General features: G+C 41.4%; 1 protein-coding gene across 1 annotated transcript in view; it reads right to left on the bottom strand.

The window, feature by feature from the left end:
• Nucleotides 1-1,326: 1,326 nt before the first annotated feature.
• LOC104930387 (rho guanine nucleotide exchange factor 10-like protein) overlaps nucleotides 1,327-19,812 on the bottom strand; it is a 41,076-nt gene continuing 22,590 nt past the window's right edge. Inside the window, exons 11-28 of the mRNA XM_027286269.1 lie at nucleotides 18,830-18,907; nucleotides 18,009-18,188; nucleotides 17,479-17,595; nucleotides 16,507-16,599; nucleotides 14,623-14,793; nucleotides 14,228-14,373; nucleotides 13,345-13,511; nucleotides 13,025-13,140; nucleotides 11,679-11,806; nucleotides 11,501-11,601; nucleotides 11,213-11,334; nucleotides 10,599-10,685; nucleotides 10,036-10,256; nucleotides 9,681-9,838; nucleotides 9,403-9,545; nucleotides 8,320-8,491; nucleotides 7,561-7,677; nucleotides 1,327-1,402 (exon numbers count right to left, since the gene is read on the bottom strand). Coding sequence (XP_027142070.1) covers nucleotides 1,362-1,402; nucleotides 7,561-7,677; nucleotides 8,320-8,491; nucleotides 9,403-9,545; nucleotides 9,681-9,838; nucleotides 10,036-10,256; nucleotides 10,599-10,685; nucleotides 11,213-11,334; nucleotides 11,501-11,601; nucleotides 11,679-11,806; nucleotides 13,025-13,140; nucleotides 13,345-13,511; nucleotides 14,228-14,373; nucleotides 14,623-14,793; nucleotides 16,507-16,599; nucleotides 17,479-17,595; nucleotides 18,009-18,188; nucleotides 18,830-18,907 — 2,358 coding nt within the window. The 3' untranslated portion in view covers nucleotides 1,327-1,361. The remainder of the gene's footprint in view (nucleotides 1,403-7,560; nucleotides 7,678-8,319; nucleotides 8,492-9,402; nucleotides 9,546-9,680; nucleotides 9,839-10,035; nucleotides 10,257-10,598; nucleotides 10,686-11,212; nucleotides 11,335-11,500; nucleotides 11,602-11,678; nucleotides 11,807-13,024; nucleotides 13,141-13,344; nucleotides 13,512-14,227; nucleotides 14,374-14,622; nucleotides 14,794-16,506; nucleotides 16,600-17,478; nucleotides 17,596-18,008; nucleotides 18,189-18,829; nucleotides 18,908-19,812) is intronic.

Genomic DNA, 19,812 nt, shown 5'->3' with positions numbered 1-19,812 from the left:
CCGTCAGAGACGTTGGTCTCTTCTTCACTCGCTTTAATTTTACCCTCTCCTATCGGCCCGGCTCTTGCAACACAAAACCCTAACCCTAACTGTCTCGCATTTACCAGAAAGATGAAACTCCTGGTGAGGTCCCAAAATCTATCCTCCCAAGCCCCTGTGTGGTAGCCACGGGATGTGACACGGGATGTTGAGGAGCAGGTGAGGGAGGCCATCCTCACCCATCCCAGCCCAAGCACCTGTCCCCCGGACCGTCTCTTTGTCCCGGAAACCCTCCGCTCCCAAGTGATCCAGTGGGGGCATGATTCACGACTAGCCTGTCACCCTGGGGTTACCCGCACCCTCCACCTGCTCTCCCAGCGCTTTTGGTGGCCCTCTCTAAGGAGGGATATCCGTGACTTTGTGAAGGCTTGCCCCACCTGTAATCAAAACAAGACCTCCAGTCATGCTCCCGCAGGCCTCCTCCAGCCCCTTCCAATACCCATGCGGCCCTGGTCCCACGTAGCTCTGGACTTTGTCTCTGGTCTACCCCCTTCAGATGGAAACACTGTGATACTCACCACTGTTGATTGCTTCAGCAAAATGGCTCACTTTATTCCACTACCTAAATTGCCATCTGCAAAGGACACTGCCCAGATTGTCCTCGAACAGGTATTCAGGATCCATGGTCTGCCAAAGGGCACAACACCTGTCGTGGATTGAGTATGCGCACAATTCCCTGACCAGCACTGCCACTGGTCTGTCCCCATTCCAGTGCTTCTACAGATACCAACCACGCCTGTTTGCCAGCCAAGAAGGGAATATCACCTGCCCTTCTGCCCTAGCCTATGCTCGTCCTTGCCGTCGTACCTGGTCCCAGGCTAGGACCACTCTCCTCAAATCCGCCACCAGCTATGCCACCGGAGCTAACCGGCGGAGAAGTCCTGCTCCTGCCTACCAGGTCGGTCAAAAGGTGTGGCTCTCGGCCCGGGATCTACCTCTTCGAGTTGAGTCACGAAAGCTGGCACCCAAGTTCGTCGGTCCATTTCCCTTTCAGAGAATCATCAACCCATCTGCAGTCAGACTCCAACTACCACGGTCCATGAAGGTACACCCAACGTTCCACGTTTCCAGGCTCAAACCTGTTCATGAAAGCCCTCTGGTCCCAGCAGCACCACCGTCTCCTCCCCCTCGTATCGTGGATGGAGGTCCTGTGTACACCGTCCGACGGCTGCTCCGTTCTCGACGACGTGGCAGAGGTCTCCAATACCTAGCGGACTGGGAGGGATATGGTCCGGAAGAGAGGTCTTGAGTTCCCGCCCGGAGGATTGTGGACAAGACTCTGATCTCTGACTTCCATCGTCAGCACCCTGACCAGCCATCCATCAAGAGGGGTCGTCCACGGGGCTCCCAGAATGCTGGCTGCCTGTCTCCCATTCCACGGCCATTAATGGAGAGGGAAATGATAATTTATTTCAAAATTTACCATTTAAGGTAGTGAATGCTGGTTTTGTTTATCTTGCCAGTGTATATTGCCAAAACATTGGTTAATCTCTATAAGAAAAATTTCCTCTCTCTGCTTACAAGATTTTGAACGATGATCCTTACTAAATCTCTCCATAGCTGCCAGAATCAATGCAATTAAAATGAACATTTTTCCACGCTTTTTATACTTATTTCAGTGCATTCCAATCTTCCTCCCTCTTTCTTTTTTCCGTAAAGTAGATAGTCTTATTTTAGGTTTTATTTGGAACAAGAAAAATCCTAGGTTGCGTCTACAAGTTTTGCAGAGGCCCAAAGCTTTGGCGGAATAGCATTACCAAACCTGCTTTACTATTATTAGGCAAAAAATATTAGAAATCTGCATTTTTGGGTTAATTATGGAGATATCGAGGTCCCTCCATCGTGGCTGATTTTGGAATCAAACTCTGTCCAGCCAGCCTCATTGAAAGCACTACTGTATTCACCCTTGTCTTTTTCTACTTCTGGTCACACTAAGAATGTGATAGTCGCCTCCAGTATTAAAATATGGACTCAATTTAGACGTCATTTTGGCCTTTAAACCTCACTTGCAGCGAACCCTGTTTTTCCCCCATCGTTATTGGATAGCACCTTCTTTATTTGGGCTAGGCTGGGCATAAAAACTATTAGGGATTTATATGTTGATTCTAGTTTTGCTTCTTTTTAACAATTGGTAAATAAATTACAAGTCAGACATTTTGTTTGTGGCTCATTCCCAGGTTTTCCTACTCTTCCCAGGCCCTCAGATTTTGAGATTTTTCTCAAGCCTCTCTCTTCATTAAAAGGGGAAATTTCCTCTATTTACTCAAATATTTATAATCTTCGTCCAGGCTCTTCTACTGTACTTAAAACAGTTTGGGAGACAGACCTAGGAGAGGTGATTCCTGATGATGTCTGGGAAGAGATTTTGCGGAGAGTACACAAGTCCTCAATCTGTGCTGGACATAGCTTTATGCAATGTCGAATTCTTTATCGAGCCCACTACACTAAAGCCCGACTTACAAAAATGTTCGATACAGTGTCTCCACTATGTGATCGATGCCAACAAGCCACAGCAAATTACTCTCATATGTTTTGGTGCTGCTCTTCTTTGACTAGATTTTGGTCTGAAATCTTTAGCACTTTATCCAAGGTAACTGAAAGGGATGTAACGCCCAATGCCTTAACTGCTCTGCTTGGTCTATGCCCTTTCCCTTTTACTTTTCCCCTAGCTAAAATGGATTTGATAGCATTCACAACTCTGTTGGCCAGGAGGCTGATATTGTTAAAATGGAAATCCCCAGTTCCACCTACCTATACAAACTGGGTTAAGGAGGTCCTTTATTTTCTTAAATTAGAAAAAATTAGACTGACTTTGATTGGTAAGGATGTCTTATTTGAGAAGACCTGGAGTCCCTTTCTGTTTCATGTTAATAGCACAAGATGTCCGATCACTGTAAACTGAGTACCATAATGTTGTGCCTTTTTTTTTTTTTGATTAGGGCCCGAGCACAGCACGCTGGGGCGAGGCCCTATTGGATTTCGAACGCTGAACGACGTTTAAAAGTAAATCGCATTTTCGACGGCCCATATCCCCCCGAAAACTCACGAAAATTTGCCTATCCCCCCCATGTCAGGTGTAAAATTTTGCATTTTGGGGGTCTCACACATGGACATACGCATATGCCTCGACAGCACCACCTAGGTGTGTGTTTTTGGCAGTGCCCCTCGCCACGATTTCATCCACGTGTACGAAACTTGGTGGGAGTATGTAACATGCCCAGACGCACAAAAAAGTCTCCTGGTGCCCCGGGCTACAGTGAAGCGTACGGCGTCCAATTTTTGTCGAATGTGGACTTTTCCGGTTTTGGGCTCATTTCGAGGGGTCGCATTTGAACGAACTCCTCCTAGGGATTTCATCCGATGCTTGAAACTTGGCGTGTGTGTTCTCAAGGCCTCGACAATTAAAAGTGATCAAAATCACAACTTTTCATCAGAGGGTGTGGCCGTGAGGGCGTGTCAAACTTGACGCTGCCGTTTTTTTCGAAAAAAAAAAGAGACTCCATTGACCTTTTGGCTGATTTTCGGGCAAAAGTGTTGGGCTATCATATACTTTTTCAGAGCTGTCTGAAACTTCACGTGGTTGTTAAGACCAATGTTATGCACAATTCGGCTGCATAATTAATGAGGGGGCGGGGCAAAAGCGCTCTATAGCGCCCCCTGGAATTTTTCTTTGAAACAGCCCCGCCACAGTTTTGGACACAGAGACACAATTATGAAACTCAGCCCAATTGTAGAACATGGCAAGACCTACAAAAAAGTCTCTTGGAGCAATGGGCTACAATGAACAGGAAGCAAGATATTTAAGAATGAAAATCATTTTTGGTGTTTCGGCTGGTTGACAAGGGGTCATGTTTGAATGAACTCCTCCTAGGGATTTTATCTAATTCACTTTAAACTTGGTAGGTGTGTTCATATAGACTTCCTGAGTAAAAGTTATCAAAATTATGAATTTTGGGGAAATTTCCACATGCGCACATTTCAACATGCGCGCATCTGCGAGGGCCCAACCATCGCTGCTTGCAGCTTTAATTGTAATTATTATTTATTTATTTTATTTATCTTTCTTTTTTTAACTACCATATCTATTTATTTTGACATTGATCTCTTACTATCTGCCAACTCAAATATTTTGCTTCTTTACTGACCTTATTATCCTATTTATTTATTTATTTATTTATTTATTTTTTCTGAATATTACAACTGTTATTATAGTTTTTATTTTTATCTACTTATACGTTATTTACTCACTGGTTTGTTTACTTACCCATCCTTTGTTTTCTTTCATTATCTATTTTATTTATCTTATTTTTTTTTTTCTCTTTTTTTCTTCGTTTGATTGTCCTTAATTTATTTTTAATTACACATGTCTATCTGCTGGGGCTGGGTGCCGGAGGGATAGGGGTGGGGGTTGGTATCTGTTCTGGGGTATGCTGAATTTAGATTTGTAACTTGAATACTGTTGTTTTTCAGACATGTAAAACTCAATAAACAGAATGTTAAAAAAAAAAAAAAAGTGTGTATTGAAACAACAGACAAGACACTTAGCAAAGTTGCATTGAAGATGAATTCATTCAATTCAGTTCAATCAAGACATTTAATCAGTATGTTAGCTGTGGAACACAAGTGAACTGGAATTAATAAACAAAAAAAATGTTCCTGAAATAAATAGAAAAAGACTAAAATGTTTTGACTAAAACTAGACAAAAATTTTGAGACTTTTAGTCGACTAAAATATGACTAACAAAAATGATTTGTGAAAGACTAAAAGTGACTAAGACTAAGAATGAACTTTGAAACAAGACTAAGACTAAGACTAAATTGAAAAATGGGTTCGCATCTCCTCCCAGAGTTTTTTTCGCACACACACAAAACGGGTATCAAAACGACCAGCTCGGCCGGGAATGGTATGCTATGACTTTTCTAAGAGTTTCGGCAAACAGTTTTGGCAAAAATCACCAAAAACGACGCCAAAAAATGAATGGGTGTGTATTGCGAGAACTTTCGAGAGCTAGAGTGCGTGATGTCATCACTAGAGTGGAGAGGAGAGACAACGATCAGTGAAAAAAAAAATTTGTCGTCTCACTCACATTCGCCTGCTAAAGCTGTCGGATATATAGTTTTGCCGGGAGACGCAAAGATGCGGCAGCAACACCCACCACAGCCCCATAGACTGTCATGTTAAAAAGGCGGGAAATTTTCTGGAGGAAAGCAGAAGTAACCTTTCTCTGAATTGCTCCCAAGAGCACATTTCTTCACTTTATCAACACAAAATGCCTATGTAGACGATCAGGAAGGGCACAGGATGCTCCCAGTTATGTCGGTTCAATGATTGGAAATTTGGTTTGGCTGGCAATCCTTCCTGTTCAAGGGAAGGTCTCAGTATTTTCTCTCTGTCTCTGTCAGTATTTCTAACTGACATTCTAACAGGTGCAGTAACTGCTCTCCTGATTAGAGTTGGTCCTGGTTGCTTGGCAACCTCAAGCCTGCCTGAAGGAGGAGAGGGGGGAGGGGCCAGCAGGCATAAGCCAGCAGGCAGAAGCCGAGCGGCAGCCATTTTAGCAGTTATTGGCACAATATGCTAATGTTAACAAGCTAATGCTAACATACTAATGTTAACATGCTAATGCTAACATGCTAATGTTAACATGCTAATGTTAATTGATAGCGCATCAACGCTAACATGCTAATGCTAACATGCTAATGTTAATTGCTAGCGCATCAGTGGTAACAAGCAAATGCTAACATGCTAATGGTAATTGCTAGCGCATCAACGCTAACATGCTAATGGTAACATGCTAATGTTGCTTTTCGAATACAGTCCCCCGGCAACAGCCCACTCATCACTCTCAAAATTTCTGCGGGAATTTTCTAGTATTGAATTTGCTGAGCAGTGTCAGTAATAATGTATGGGGGCAACAGGGCCAGAGTCAGGCACTCTCAAAATTTCTTTAGAAATTTTCTAGTATTCTGTAAACTACTCAACAGTGTCAATGATGTATGGGGGAGAGTCACGGGCCAGTCACGCACACTCAAAGTTTCTACTTTTTATGTCCGCAAACGTGTTTTCTCAGCGAGTTATGCACTCCGCTAGTTTTGGTTTTAATTCCTCTGCAATTCAGTGTTTTAGGAGCTATTTGTCTGATAGGTCACAGACTGTATATTTTAATTGCTTTAATTTGAATTGTGCTTTTTCTTGCTGTAAGTCCCTGGACTGTGGAGTCCCCCAAGGAAGCTGTCTATGACCTTATTTTTACTAATCATATGCCATATTTACTCAGTAACGCTAGGGTGGCTATGTTTGCGGATGATTCTACTCTTTATTATGCAGCCACCACATGTTCAGAGCTTAATTAGGTTCTGTCTTGTGAGATCAACATATTATTTAACTGGATCAAAACAAATAAACTTATCCATAATATATCAAAAACAAAGAGTATAATGTTTGGTTCTAAGTATAGATTACTACATAATCCTAAGATTTATTTACACATCAGCAGAGTTGGTGCCAAAATGGATAGAGCTGTTGCCATAATGCGTAAATGTGCTTCGTTTCTCAACTCACAGTTGTTTCATCAAGTAGTTTGTTCACTGGTTTCATGTCATCTTGATTAATGTTAAGTTGTATGGTCTGCTGCACCTAACAGTCTTTTAAACAAATTACAAGTGGCTCAAAACAAGGCTGCAAGACTAGTTCTTGGTTGATGACAAATACTCATTCTTATAACACTAGAGGAAGTCTGACTCTGTGAAGTTGTCAGTATTTTATAGGTCAACTGCGTTCTTCCAGGTAAGGTTTGTGAAATTAAGGGAAAGGCGGGTTTTAAAAGAAGATTAAGAATGTATTTGATATCAACACCTTAATTACATCATCATCTTTTTTGAGTGTGATTGGGTTATGTGATACATGACTGTATAATGTCTTTTCTTTTATTTTTATATATTTTTTATATTTACTTGAGATTGTAATGCCTGTTGTGCTTTATTAAATATTATTGTCTGGACCCCAGGAAGACTAGCTGTCGTCTTGGCGACAACTAATGGGGACCCTTTTAAATAAACAAATAAAGAAATAGACATGTTACTAATCCAAATTGGCTTCAGTTTCAGTAAAAGGTGATACTTTTCACTTTTGAATGTTCCAAATCATCAACCAAATACAGTGTCTTCAATCTTTAATTGATGTAAAATAAAATAATTTACAGGCAAAATAAAAACAGTCCCTCTTTTGGTCCTTGTCTGAAAGAGGCTGCTAGAGGGTTTTAGTTCACAGTGAGTCAACACAGACAGGTCATGTGGTCATTTCATGCTACAGGGATGTTATATGAGCCAACTTTAACTAATAATGAGCACATGCTATATGTGTGTGCCCAAGCTTCAGTCAGAACATGCTGCAGCTAGGAGGTTAGTAGGAGAGCTCCTGTACTGAGTACTGACCTGTGATCTTGGGGATGCCCTCAAGGGTGGGTACAGGGAAGGCTACAATGATGCCTTAGTAGGAGAGCTCCTGTACTGAGTACTGACCTGTGATCTTGGGGATGCCCTCAAGGGTGGGTACAGGGAAGGCTACAATGATGCCTTGGCTGGTCCCCACCCACAGTAGGCCATGGCAGATCAGCAAGCTGGAGACACAAACCTGACCTGGACAAACAACAGACAATCAACCCTACACAACAACCTACAACAGTCTATGTTTAACAGTGACAAAATCCTGGATCACCATCTCCCAGAACAAAGACATGTCACTGAGCAGCTCAGGAAGTTACAAAAATACAAATTCACCAGATGGTAATAATAAACTTACTGGGAAAATAACAGCAATTGCCTGACTGAACATGGCACTAAATCATATACAGTGAGTTCAAGGTTTTATTATCCCCGAGGGGCAATTTGTTGTGCAGCAGCAGGATGCAACATAAATAACACATACAATATACAAACAAACAACAGCCATCAGTAAAAGACAAAACAAATGCACACTACACAAAAGTTCCACATGTCACATAGAGTTATTAAAAAAGCCTATAGCAGCAGGAACAAAAGAGTTTTTGTGTCTGTTTGTTCTACATTTAGGCAGGCAGAAACTGCGGCCAGATGGCAACAACATGAAGCAGCCATTCAGGGGGTGACTTGGGTCGGACAGGACTGACTGTGCACTTGTCTCATATAAATCAGTCAGAGGGTTTTTAAGATTGAGTAACAATGACTTCAACAGAAATGCTTCAGTGAAGCACTGTCAGTATACAGACTCTGTTATTAATCTGATTCATCTTGTTTCCTTACCTGGTGTCAGATGGGAGGTGCGGGTGGAGATGTTGACTTCCTGCAGTGGTTCCAAGGTCTCTGTGTGAAACAGGTGGATGGAGGAGCCCTGGGTGAAGGCCATCCAAACCCCACCACCTGAGTGAACCATGTGGCTGACACTGTAGCCTGGATCAGAGTGTGCTTCAAAACTCTACAATACAGACAGGAGACAGTGCAGAGGCTATCTGTGAACAGTCAAACACCTATTGATTATAGCTGTATTTAGAGCTGTCATTTAGAGCACAGAAATATATTTTTAGCAAGTATATAAATTATATTTTTGGATTTCTACCAAACCCGCTCGGTGCTCATTGTTTGTGTGTTAGCTATTATCCATATAAGCTCACAAAAAAACCCTCTCTCATTCACACACTGGCTCTCATTGGCACACTCGTGTGCTGAGAGGATGTATTATGAAAACTAGATATCAGACTCTAACATTGCGCATAGTCATCTGAATGAAATCTAAAAACACAAAGTGAATAAAACACATTAGTATTTGTCTTTACTCCACCCTCTAGATTTGACATTGGGATGACTAAAAAATAGCATCTGTAGATTCACACGGTTACAAATTAAAAATTGGATTTTACTTTACAGATGTTGATAATGGATGTCTCATTGAGTGCCACAGTCTTTTGGGTCTTCAAAAAAATGATATTCATTCATTCATTCAGCGAGTTGTCCACTTCTCCAGTTGGCACCTTGAATGGCAGTCTCTGCATGGTATGGCCATGTTTGTAATGTGGTTTCTAGAAGATATATGTATATATACATATACACATGTGTGTCTGTTATTTGAAAGGCTCTTTATGGGACAGGCATTGGAAATGAATTGCAACTTTCCAACGCTCCCCACAGGAACTGAGCTGCAGATGTCACTGGGGACATGGAGGGTGTCACGGTCACGCACACACTCTGTCAAGTTCACACTCAAGCGTATCCATGGTATCCCTGAGGACTCATCATTGAAACAGCCACTGGCATAAATATCATGCAGTACACCGAGGCCAAGAAGCTGTTGCAGACCTAACCTAACCTACCTTTTTAATATTTCTGTACCTGTGTGTGGAGGCTGGATCCTTGGATAACTGTGACCTGGTTGGTGCAGCTGGCCCATGCAGCATCTTCAAGTGTCAGCAGGCTGCAGACCGGCTCAGAGCACAAAGACACCAGCCTGCATGAGTCCACGTCCCACAGTCTCTCTGAAGATGAAGAGATGGTTTAGCATCTATTCTTACTGCAATGTGGATACAGTGGATGTGGACCACAGTCTGGTTACTCTGACATGCAAACCAGCCTTACATCAGTGTGTTTGTGCTTCTTCAGTGAGCACTCACCTCCAGTTCTTCTATGGTACACAGCTACTTTGCCATTGGCCAGTCCAGCGAAGAGGAAAGACAGTGAGTGTTTGAGGCAGAGGACTGGACAGCTGTCATGGTTTTCCAAAGTCAGCAAACACTGAACTGCTGTGTCCAGGCTGCTGTACACATGAATACTGGGAAGACAAGAAGACACATTCATGGAAAAATCAAATATTACATATAAAATGAAAGACAAGCTTACCAACACCTCTCAGGTTCAAGAAATAACATACTGCTATCTGTTCAATCTGCACACTACATTCTGTACCAGATAAAAAGTCATAATATCTGTGCCCTGATTCACTTTTGATCTACAGACAGAGGCACTGACCTCCCATCCTGCAGACCAACACAGATGATGTTTCCTATCTTGGCTGCAGTCTGAGCCTTCTCAGCCTGCATCTCATCTGCGCTGGGACACGGCTCCTTCACATACTCCAGACAGAGAACTGGGGCCTTCATTGGGATGGTTTTGACCAGGCGAGGAGTGGCTCGATTCAAGGAGAAGATCTCCACTTGACCATGGTTGGAGCTGCCTCCTCCACCAGTAACCTGAACATCATGGGAACAAAAGGGGGCCAAGCATCACAAAAACATGTAGAGAAACAGATAAGACAGACAGAGAAAAGAAAAGAAAAAAGAAAAAGTTTAACGTCATTAAAAATAAAATGAATAAAAATTTCAAATGGTGAGCTGTTAATAACTTTAGTACTTTGGTATTCCAGATCTTTAGAATGAAGATAAAGGCCAACCTGTATGCTATGATGAGAATACATTTGATAATTAAATCTAGAGGAGTTACTTAAAGATGATGGGAGACAAAGTGGCATGGTTGTACTGTATATTCTGGAGGAAATATAGAGGTCTAGTAGTTTTGTAGCTATCTGTACTTACCCAGAGGTAACCTTGTGGTAATGACGTACTGGCAGTGCAGAAGCCAAGCAGACTGGACTGGGACGGACTGTGAAGAGCTGCCTCCAGCTAAACAGAGAAATGTTGCATTTACTGCAGGACATATACAACTTGACTGGACACCCAAAATACAAATTGTACAGGTAAGTTCATTTTCACTTTCATGGATAGCAAGAGACAAGAATGATAGAGAGGGGAAGAATAAGGTAGTCACCCCCATCCTCGACGTGGATCACAGAGTTACCCCCTTACACCATTCCCTTAGTCCCAGAGAGACAGAAAAGAGTTTTGAAAATGGCATTTTTAAGATTTGTGATGGTCTCATCCTTTTTTCTAAAATTGATTTTAATGTTAACATGTTGAAAACTGCTCTTCCTTCAGCCTCAGTCTGATGGAAATATCAGCTGACTAAAAGAGTGACAACCACAATATCTGGCTGCTCTGTAACAAGTAAACCCCACCAAAGTCTGTTATTAGTCACAGCACAAAATAAAATAAAGTCAAAACATGGTCAGACAGAGCAACCTAAATAATAAGAGTCCCATATTCTGCCTTCTTTTTGATTATTAATACCTATAACCAGTAACAGCCCTCACCTTCAGTGTGTGTGTTTTGGTTGAGAAGATAGGAAGTTTGCAGGTCAAGAGCGGACAACTAAATGGAGCTTTGGTCTTCCCATCTTCTTCAGCACATTCCCACCCCGGAGTGTTCTCCTGCCCTTAACAAACAAACCACATCCACACACATATATACACATACAATCAGCAACACTTTAAAAAATAGCGTTTGTTAATACCGTAAAATCTATCAAGAGTTTCAACAGCAGCCGAACACTGATTTTGCTAACATTCAATAAACACACAGACACACAGTGCTGGACATACTCTGAGCTATCTTGGCGAGGTGGAGCCAGTTGACCCAGGAGATCTTACTCAGGGGGCTGGGAGTGTTGAAGACCACCATGACACTGACTGGACGACCAGATCTGGAAGCAAAAAGTATACAGCTGAACCTCAGTGGCCCTATTCTAAGCCTGTCTTTTGTAAAACTCCTGACACTCACTTGTCAGGTCTGCCTGGTACAGACAGACGCAGGCGACACTTGTTGGCATTCTGGATCTCCTCCTCCTTCAGACGGATTAGCCTCTGTAGAGCCAGGCACCAGTCCTGAGACACTGTGCTGTTCAGATTCTTACAAAGCAACAAAGGAAACATGGATGGACCAGTTAGACTATCCTTTGTTACAACATTCTCTGAGAAAGATGAAGACAAAGATCTAATTTCAGCCCATAGCTTTAACTGTGGTAACATATTAGTAGATGATTTGGGTTGAACACAAATTAGCTCTTATTTTGGTAGTTTTGGCTATTGTTTTCACTTATGATATGGTTGGTACGGTTGTACTGGTGAGATCTGGGAATATGGTGACACACTATAAAGAAATGGGTTAACAAACACAAGCAGTCAGATGATCAGACAGGTGCAAACAAACCAACAAACTAATTTAGAAAGAAGAAAAGGGAGGTGAACAGACATTTATTCCCCAACAGTCTGTTGTAATAATCCTAATACTACTAATAATAACTCATTATAAAACTTATTTCATTATAACACAGTTACTAAGTGCTTTATATCAGCATCAGTTATCAGTGAAATCTGGTCCTGTGTCTGAGTTTTGACTGACCTGTGAACAAGATTTTTGCAGATGGCAGAGATAGATGTTGAAGGTATGAAGAACAGTTACCAGGAGAGACACAATGTAATCTTTGACATGCTTTGAAGATAATGAAAACAGGTTTGAACAGCTTTGATAATAACTGATATTATGCCTACATAAGGTGACCTAAATAAAGGTAACATGTAATTATAAAAAAAGGACTGGACCAAACACAAGTATTTTTTCCAATAAAACATTTTGTAAATGGACTGTTCTTATATATCACCTTTCTAGTCTTGCAAACATTAAAGGCATTTTAACATTACATATCACATTCCCATACACATTCATACACTGATGGCAGTGGCTGCCATGCAAGGTGCCAACTACACATCATACAGGAGTTAATCAAACACACGCACCAATGGCACAGCCTTTCGGTGCAATTTGGGGTTCAATCAACCAATCTTCTGATAAGTGGACAAAGCCACAACTGCTATTAGTTCACAACCGTTTATAAATGTACTTCCTGCTTCAACTCGTACCCACTGCTCAGTTTGCTCACTTTCAGTTTTCTCCAAATGAAGTGGTTTGTAAAATCTGGATAAACTGTTAGTTTTCCACGTGTCTGATAATCCCACTGCTCATGTTTCTTGACCTGTTAGACTTTGTGATGCACGTCTGAGTAGTAACTTAATAAAAATATCAATCATGACATTTTGATGCTTTGAAAGCAGTTATATAACTGTTACCTGATAGGTTCCATGGAGCGTGCCTACAAGAAGTGAGACCTCCTCCACCACAGCCAGATCATGCTGCAGCTCCTCCAGCTCCTGGTATAGTCTAGGAGGACCCAAAAACACTTTACCTGGAACACAGGGAGCAGCAGTCAGCTTTTATATCAGCCTAAATGGTATGTAGATTGTACTGCTGAGAAACTGTTCAGGGCACTGTGCTATCTGGTAGTCCCATCACATCCACATCTCCATATCATGTCTGTGGGTCCTTTTGGGCTTGGTATTTCTTATGTGTCAGTGTGTTGAAAGCTCTGGATGTTGAGCTGTGGATGTACCTATGGTGCTGGAGGTGGAGCTGTGGCGTCTGGCTGTGATGACACTGTCCCTGCTCTGCAGAATGTCCTGTCCCACCTCCACTACCTGGGTCTGCAGTAGTGGGGCACACCACTTCACTGTGTACTTAGGACCGACAGGAACCAAGCTGCTGATGTCAGGGGGACCCCTGGTGGACAAATATTATAAATGTTTATGACATTGGTTACAGTTAGCGCACATCCAGACAGGAACAGGGAAACCAGACACCAGCAACGTTTTTTCCAATTAATTTCAGTGGGGGTCATTTCACCGGCAGCCCGCAACGCACAGGGTTGCCGCAAAAAAACGTTGCCGGCGTCCAGGAGAGAAGTTGAACCAGATTCAGCTTTTGGGTAACCGGAGCCCCACGTCACGCTCCAAACCTCCACAGACAGCCTGAAATGTCACTGAAGCAGAGACTATCCAGGTGAATTCACGGATTAAACTCTGATCATCTACCTGTGTTCGTGTTCTGACGTTGTTTATTTCATGTACCAGCTTCTAAATCTTGCATTTTACGCCACTAAATAGTGACATAAAGAAGTTTAATTTGATTTCCAGGTTTTGCTATTCCTGTCTGAATATGCGCTTACTCTGCAGGAGTTGTGAGTTGAAATATATGTCTCCATGAGAAAGGACTCACTGCATCTACAGGATGCTTCCAGTCCTGTGCTAAGCTACACTAGCCATGCATTTGACCTACCTTTGTAAAGGACACTGAAAAGAGAAACATTTTCAGCAGAAAATACACACATTAATCTAAAGCAGTAGTCTTCTAATATCAGATTTAACAGACAACACAACTGTAGCAGAATTAACACTGCAGCTAACACAGAGCAGCTTAACTGTCTAACAGGTACTTACTTCAGGTTGACATTGGCACAGATGATGGTGTCATTGAGGAGGAAGACCTTTCGCTCTTTCGACTTGAGGACTTGACCTTTATCACCATAAACAATTTCAGTCAGCAGTTCACACTGAATCAGATGTCTTTGCTCTGAGTTCAGAAGCTGGAAACACAAAGCAGTTTATTGATCACAGCAAAGAACGGCGAGTTTGATGAATAACAGTGCTTTTCCAACCGGACTATAATTCAAAGACAAAAATGTAAATAATAATATACATAAAATGTACTATAAGGACTAGACTGCTAGCTAATGAATTTAACTGCCAATGTGTTGACTAGTTTGGATCTCAAAGGCTGTGTTAGGCATGGCTTGTCATTCAATTTTATATATGAAAAATATGTTACATGTCACCTTGCTGAGGTTGCGGTCCCCCACACTGTGTGCTATCTGCTGGATCTCAGCCTCCTGATCAGCCAAACGCTTCTGTTCATTGAGCTTCTCAGCCAGAGTCTCAAGCTCAGTGAGAGCCAGCTGCAGGGGCAGCCGGTCAGTGTGGGACTTTGCAGTGTTTTTCAACATGTCCTGAAGTAATACAGAGATAAATTGTAATAAAATAGCCAATAAAGATAAGAAGCCCAACTACAATAACAAAAGATAAGACATGTTAGAAAAGATGAATGCACATTTTAGAGTTCAGTGGTACAAAAACCATGAGAACTGGTCTACAGCGATGTGGGAGTTATATAATCACATCTGTCATCACTGTATTCTCCACATGTGTGCGAGTATACACTGTATGTGCACCACACACAAGGGAAGTTTGTGATTCATTGACAGGTGGAGGCTGGCACAGTGAGCTGGGTGAGTTTAGTCTGAAGGATGTCTGTGATGAGTTGAACAGGATCCTTGCATATGTCCCAGAGTGGGGATCTTTTGAAGGATGTAGTATAGTTGCATGTTGATTGCATCCTCGGCTGACCTGTTTGCCTAGTAGGCAAACTTGCAGGGGATCCAGCAGGTAGCCTGTGATGTTTTTCAAGTGCACCAACACATGTCTTTGTGTGGACTTCAGGACTACAGACATCAGGACCATTTAGTCCTGTAATGGAATATTTTTGGGGGGCTGAGATGATTGTGGAGCGCATTAGGGGACTTCATAGGCGGCTGTGGTTCAGGAAGTAGAGCGGGTCACCCATGATCAGCGGTTCAATCCCCATTCATGCCGAAGTGTCCTTGGGCAAGATACCCCAAATTGCTTCCGAGGCTGCACCATAGAGGTGTGAATGAATTGTTAGCTCCCAAAAACTGCCATTCATTCACTGAAATGAATGGGTGAATGATATATGTAGCAGTAGTGTAAAAGTGCTTTGAGTGGTCGCAAGACTAGAAAGGTGTTATATAAGTACAGTACATTCACACAGCTTCGGGAACAGGGTCAGCACAGACTTTCAGGCAAGGAGGGTGACACACTGTCTGGTCCTGGTATCATTACCATTTAGGGCTGTTTTTACCATCCAGGACCCACAATACACTGCAGCAGACATGAGTGACTGCCTTTTACTTCCTCTTGTTAGAAACTGAATACAAAGTTTCAGGAACTAAAATTAAACCAAATATTCCACTAGACCACACACCACAAACTAGCCCTCGTTAAAAGATTTGCATTTCCTGTTTGTAAACAGACATTCATAAGCTATCTGTTGTTTCAGCTGAATCTCAATGACTATTTGCTTATTTAGTAATGGTCCTGCATGATGTCGAAATACATTAAAATGGATTAACAGCAGTTATACATACATAATACATAATACATCATATTATATACATAATACATACACATCATACATAAAATGTTGCACTCCATAATGAACTGTCAAAGACACGTCCATCTTCAAACTTCAAACAAACAAAAAAATTCAACACACTTCGTTGTCAGCCTGTATGCACAACTTGTTCTTAAAGGGACAGTACTTTTTTCCTAAAGTGTAAGTTCAAAGATTTTCATTCTTCAAAATATGCAGGCACTCAAGGGAGAAATAATATAATAATTTGACCATGTAATAATAAAAATATGAATTACCACATATATAAAGCAAATAACTGGACACTGATATTATAAAATTAACATTATGAATGTTTTATTCTGAACCATATGTGGCAATGATTCAACAGATCCTAAGGATCAAGGTGACAGGTATCCAGATAAATATCCCGCCAAAATCATGTCCACTGCACTGGGCTGTAGTGGAATTAGTGTGATTAGTGTGAAGTTCCTTCACTGGTGTGGTCACTCACCTGCAGCAGCAGAATGAACTGAGGAAAGCGTTGGATGGGTTTGACCATCAGGCCGTAGAGAGTGATTCTGTCTGGACTGGATGCCTGCTTCTTCTAAAAGTCATATGTACAGTCACATCAATTTTGTCAGTATTTATTCCTGAATTTATTTATTCCATGACTAAAGCATTAAGGATATCTCTATTTCTGGACCCAAACTGTGGAATTCTCTGCCTTTGAGTCTGAGGATGACAAATTATACACAGTGAGAAAACAAAGGGAACTTTGGCATTTTCAAAGTAGGAATGGTACAGCTATTGTGACGGGGGAGAAGTAGCTAGGTCTGTAGGGATTTGGCTTGGGTCCAGCATAGACCAAAGTATGGAGAGACCACCTGGGCACTGCTGAGGTGCCCTTGAGCAAAGTACCAAACCCCTTAGTGCTCCCAGTTACCCAGTTTCACGGTAACTTTTAGTTTATCACTTCTTTTGGATTATTAGGGAGCTTCATAATATTTTTATTTGTAAAAAAAAAAGAAGCATCTAGGTACTGCCTGCTTATTCACATTAGAGGAACGGATATAGTGAACTAAATCTACATAATAATATGTGATAAAATTAATTGAATTTAACCTTCTTTTTTTTTACTGTTCATAATTTTAATAGACATTTTTACAATTGTTTTTCAGTTGCTCTTCTCTGATTTTGTGAAGAACTTTGAGCTGCATTTTGTGTCTAAATGACTCCATATAAACACAGTTCATTATTATATCATTATATCAAGTTTAGTGCTTTTTTAGTGGAGACTGTAATGTGGCTGGTGTGTGGATCAAAGTAAAAGTTTTGTTTAATACCAGTGTGTTTCAGTTGCAACAGACAAACAAGTGAAAAACTCGACTGAAACCTGCCAAGTGCAGACAGGGTTTAAGTTTGAGTCAAAAGAAAGTCAATACTGGACTAGATGGTTGAAATGGTTCAAACAAAGTGTGAGCACCTTAAGAAATTCCAGGAAAGCAGGTTTTGAAATGCAGGCCTTCTTGATCAGTGCCATGGCATTGGTGAAGTTGTTGATATAGTCACTGTACACATTTAGCACCATGGATTTTGAAAACTGTGGAGGACACAAGGTTGGGGTTGTCACAATGCCCACATTTTTGATATAATACTAGTATTGGAAAACTATACTCCATACCTTATTTGATACCAAGACAAAAAGAAAAAAAAAAACAACCTGCACGCAGTGCTGCAACAGAAAACGTCACTGTGCTATTGGGGGCACTACATCCCAAATACCAATACCAATATCCAATATAATGCCCCTTTAAGGGTCTGACTATTAAAGGGGAACTCCACAGATTTTAAAGACAAACATCCGTTCATTCATTTATCATGGTTAAAAGCACAGATTGTGAAAACAGCTGTATAATGTTTTCTGTATTAAGAAAAAATGTGTAACAAGTATGGGTGTAGAGTGATCTGCTTAGACACCAATGAGTGAAATGAAGGAAGGAAGTTGTGACTGACCGAGGCCACAAACAGATCTCCGATCTTCTCACTTTGATCCCACTCAGCCACGCGGGATGCCAGGGCGATCTGGAACATTGAGTGGCACTGATGGATCTCTTGCAGACGGTAAAATATCTGACACACCTTCTTATGATTTAGGATCCAGTTCTGTGGCTCCAGCAAAGGCTTCTGGTATTCCTGAGAGACAATGAGAGGTCAGATTGGCATACTGTAAATCTTCAGCTTTCACCAGCATTTTCCTCTTTTTTTTGTCTTTCAGCAGGTTAGTGCAGTGCTAGAGATCAAATTGTGTACTTTTTATTCTACTTTATTTTTACTTAATAGCTAAATAATTACTTTAAACGTAAGCATTCATCCATTATCTGTAACCACTTATCCATATCAGGGGACACATAGAGACAAAAAAACATTCACACTCACATTCACCAGTTAACCAGTTAAGTGCTGAATTTAGGGAGAAAGCCGGAGTACCTGGAGACAACCCATGCAGATAAAAAGAGAACATGCACAACTCCACATATAAAGGCCCAAGCCGACGTTTGAACCAGGAACCTTCTTTGCTGTAACACGATAGTGCTGTCCCAAAAGTAAGCCTTTTTAAGCAAATGATTATCATGATTATCATGAATCACAACATTCAGCTGTATCACACCATCACTGACAGTTTACACTGTTCAGAAACAGCTAGACTCACCAGTAGTTAGAATATGTTTATTTAAATGTTTCATTTTTACTTTCCGCCTTAGAACAGGCCTTTCTACACATGACATGGGTGACATGCAGTGTTTATCCTGTTACCTGACGAGAGTGTGACTCACCTGAATGATTCTTTTGAGAGAGTCCAAGTAGCTGCTTTCACTCTGCACAATGGAGCTGAGGATAAGACGTCTGACAACCTAAAAAGGGGTAGTGAACAACTTTATATATCCACATCAACATGGAATAAATACATGTGCAAACTATTAAGGAGTTATATCAACATAATGATGCGTGGACTAACTATTACATTACCAACTGTGGCTCAGAGGATTCTTTATCCTTGGGTGGGGGTTTTAATTGTAAATGGACCGTACTTATATAGCGTACATATATAATATATATATATATATAGCGCCTTTCTAGTCCTTCAACCACACAAAGCGCTTTTACGGTACATATCTCATTCAACCATTTACTAACATTAGCTGCCATGAAAGGTGCCAACTGCTCATCTTGCCCAAGGACACTCCGACACGCAGACGGAAAGAGCCGGGCATCAAACCACCAATCATCTGATAAGTGGATGTGGATGACCCGCTCTACTTCCACAGTAGAGTGGACACGAGTGCGCCTCAGTGCACAATCCTGACAATTACGCTACTGTATAAATTAGCTGTATAAATTAACTGACTTACAAAAAGGGGAAATGAAAATAAAAGTCGATATTAAAATAAAGACAGTCAGCACAAACAAAGGATCAATCATGAAAGGGGCAGTTACTTCGTCTGATTGAACTTACCGTTCAACAGTCCAGATCACAAACTGATAAAAATGACAGATACTTAGGAATACATTAATCACAGGAAACAATGACGCTTACGGAAGCGTATTGCATTCATTTGAAAAAAAAATAAAATTAGACACCTTATCTCGTAATTACGAAATCTTAAGGAAAGGTGCCTCATTGGCCACTGCACTTTGGTGAAGTTAGTAAGATATTGGCACTTCCGCTTCCGGGATCAATAACTCTTAATTGAAACGTTGTTAAAACACAAAACACGCATATTTTCAACCGTAGTAAGATAGACAACAAGCTACAACC

The sequence above is a fragment of the Larimichthys crocea genome, chromosome I (genome assembly GCF_000972845.2).
Source record: "Larimichthys crocea isolate SSNF chromosome I, L_crocea_2.0, whole genome shotgun sequence".
Lineage (NCBI taxonomy): Eukaryota > Metazoa > Chordata > Actinopteri > Sciaenidae > Larimichthys > Larimichthys crocea.
Note: the sequence above shows the minus strand (reverse complement) of the source record. Positions and strands in the feature narration are given on the sequence as shown.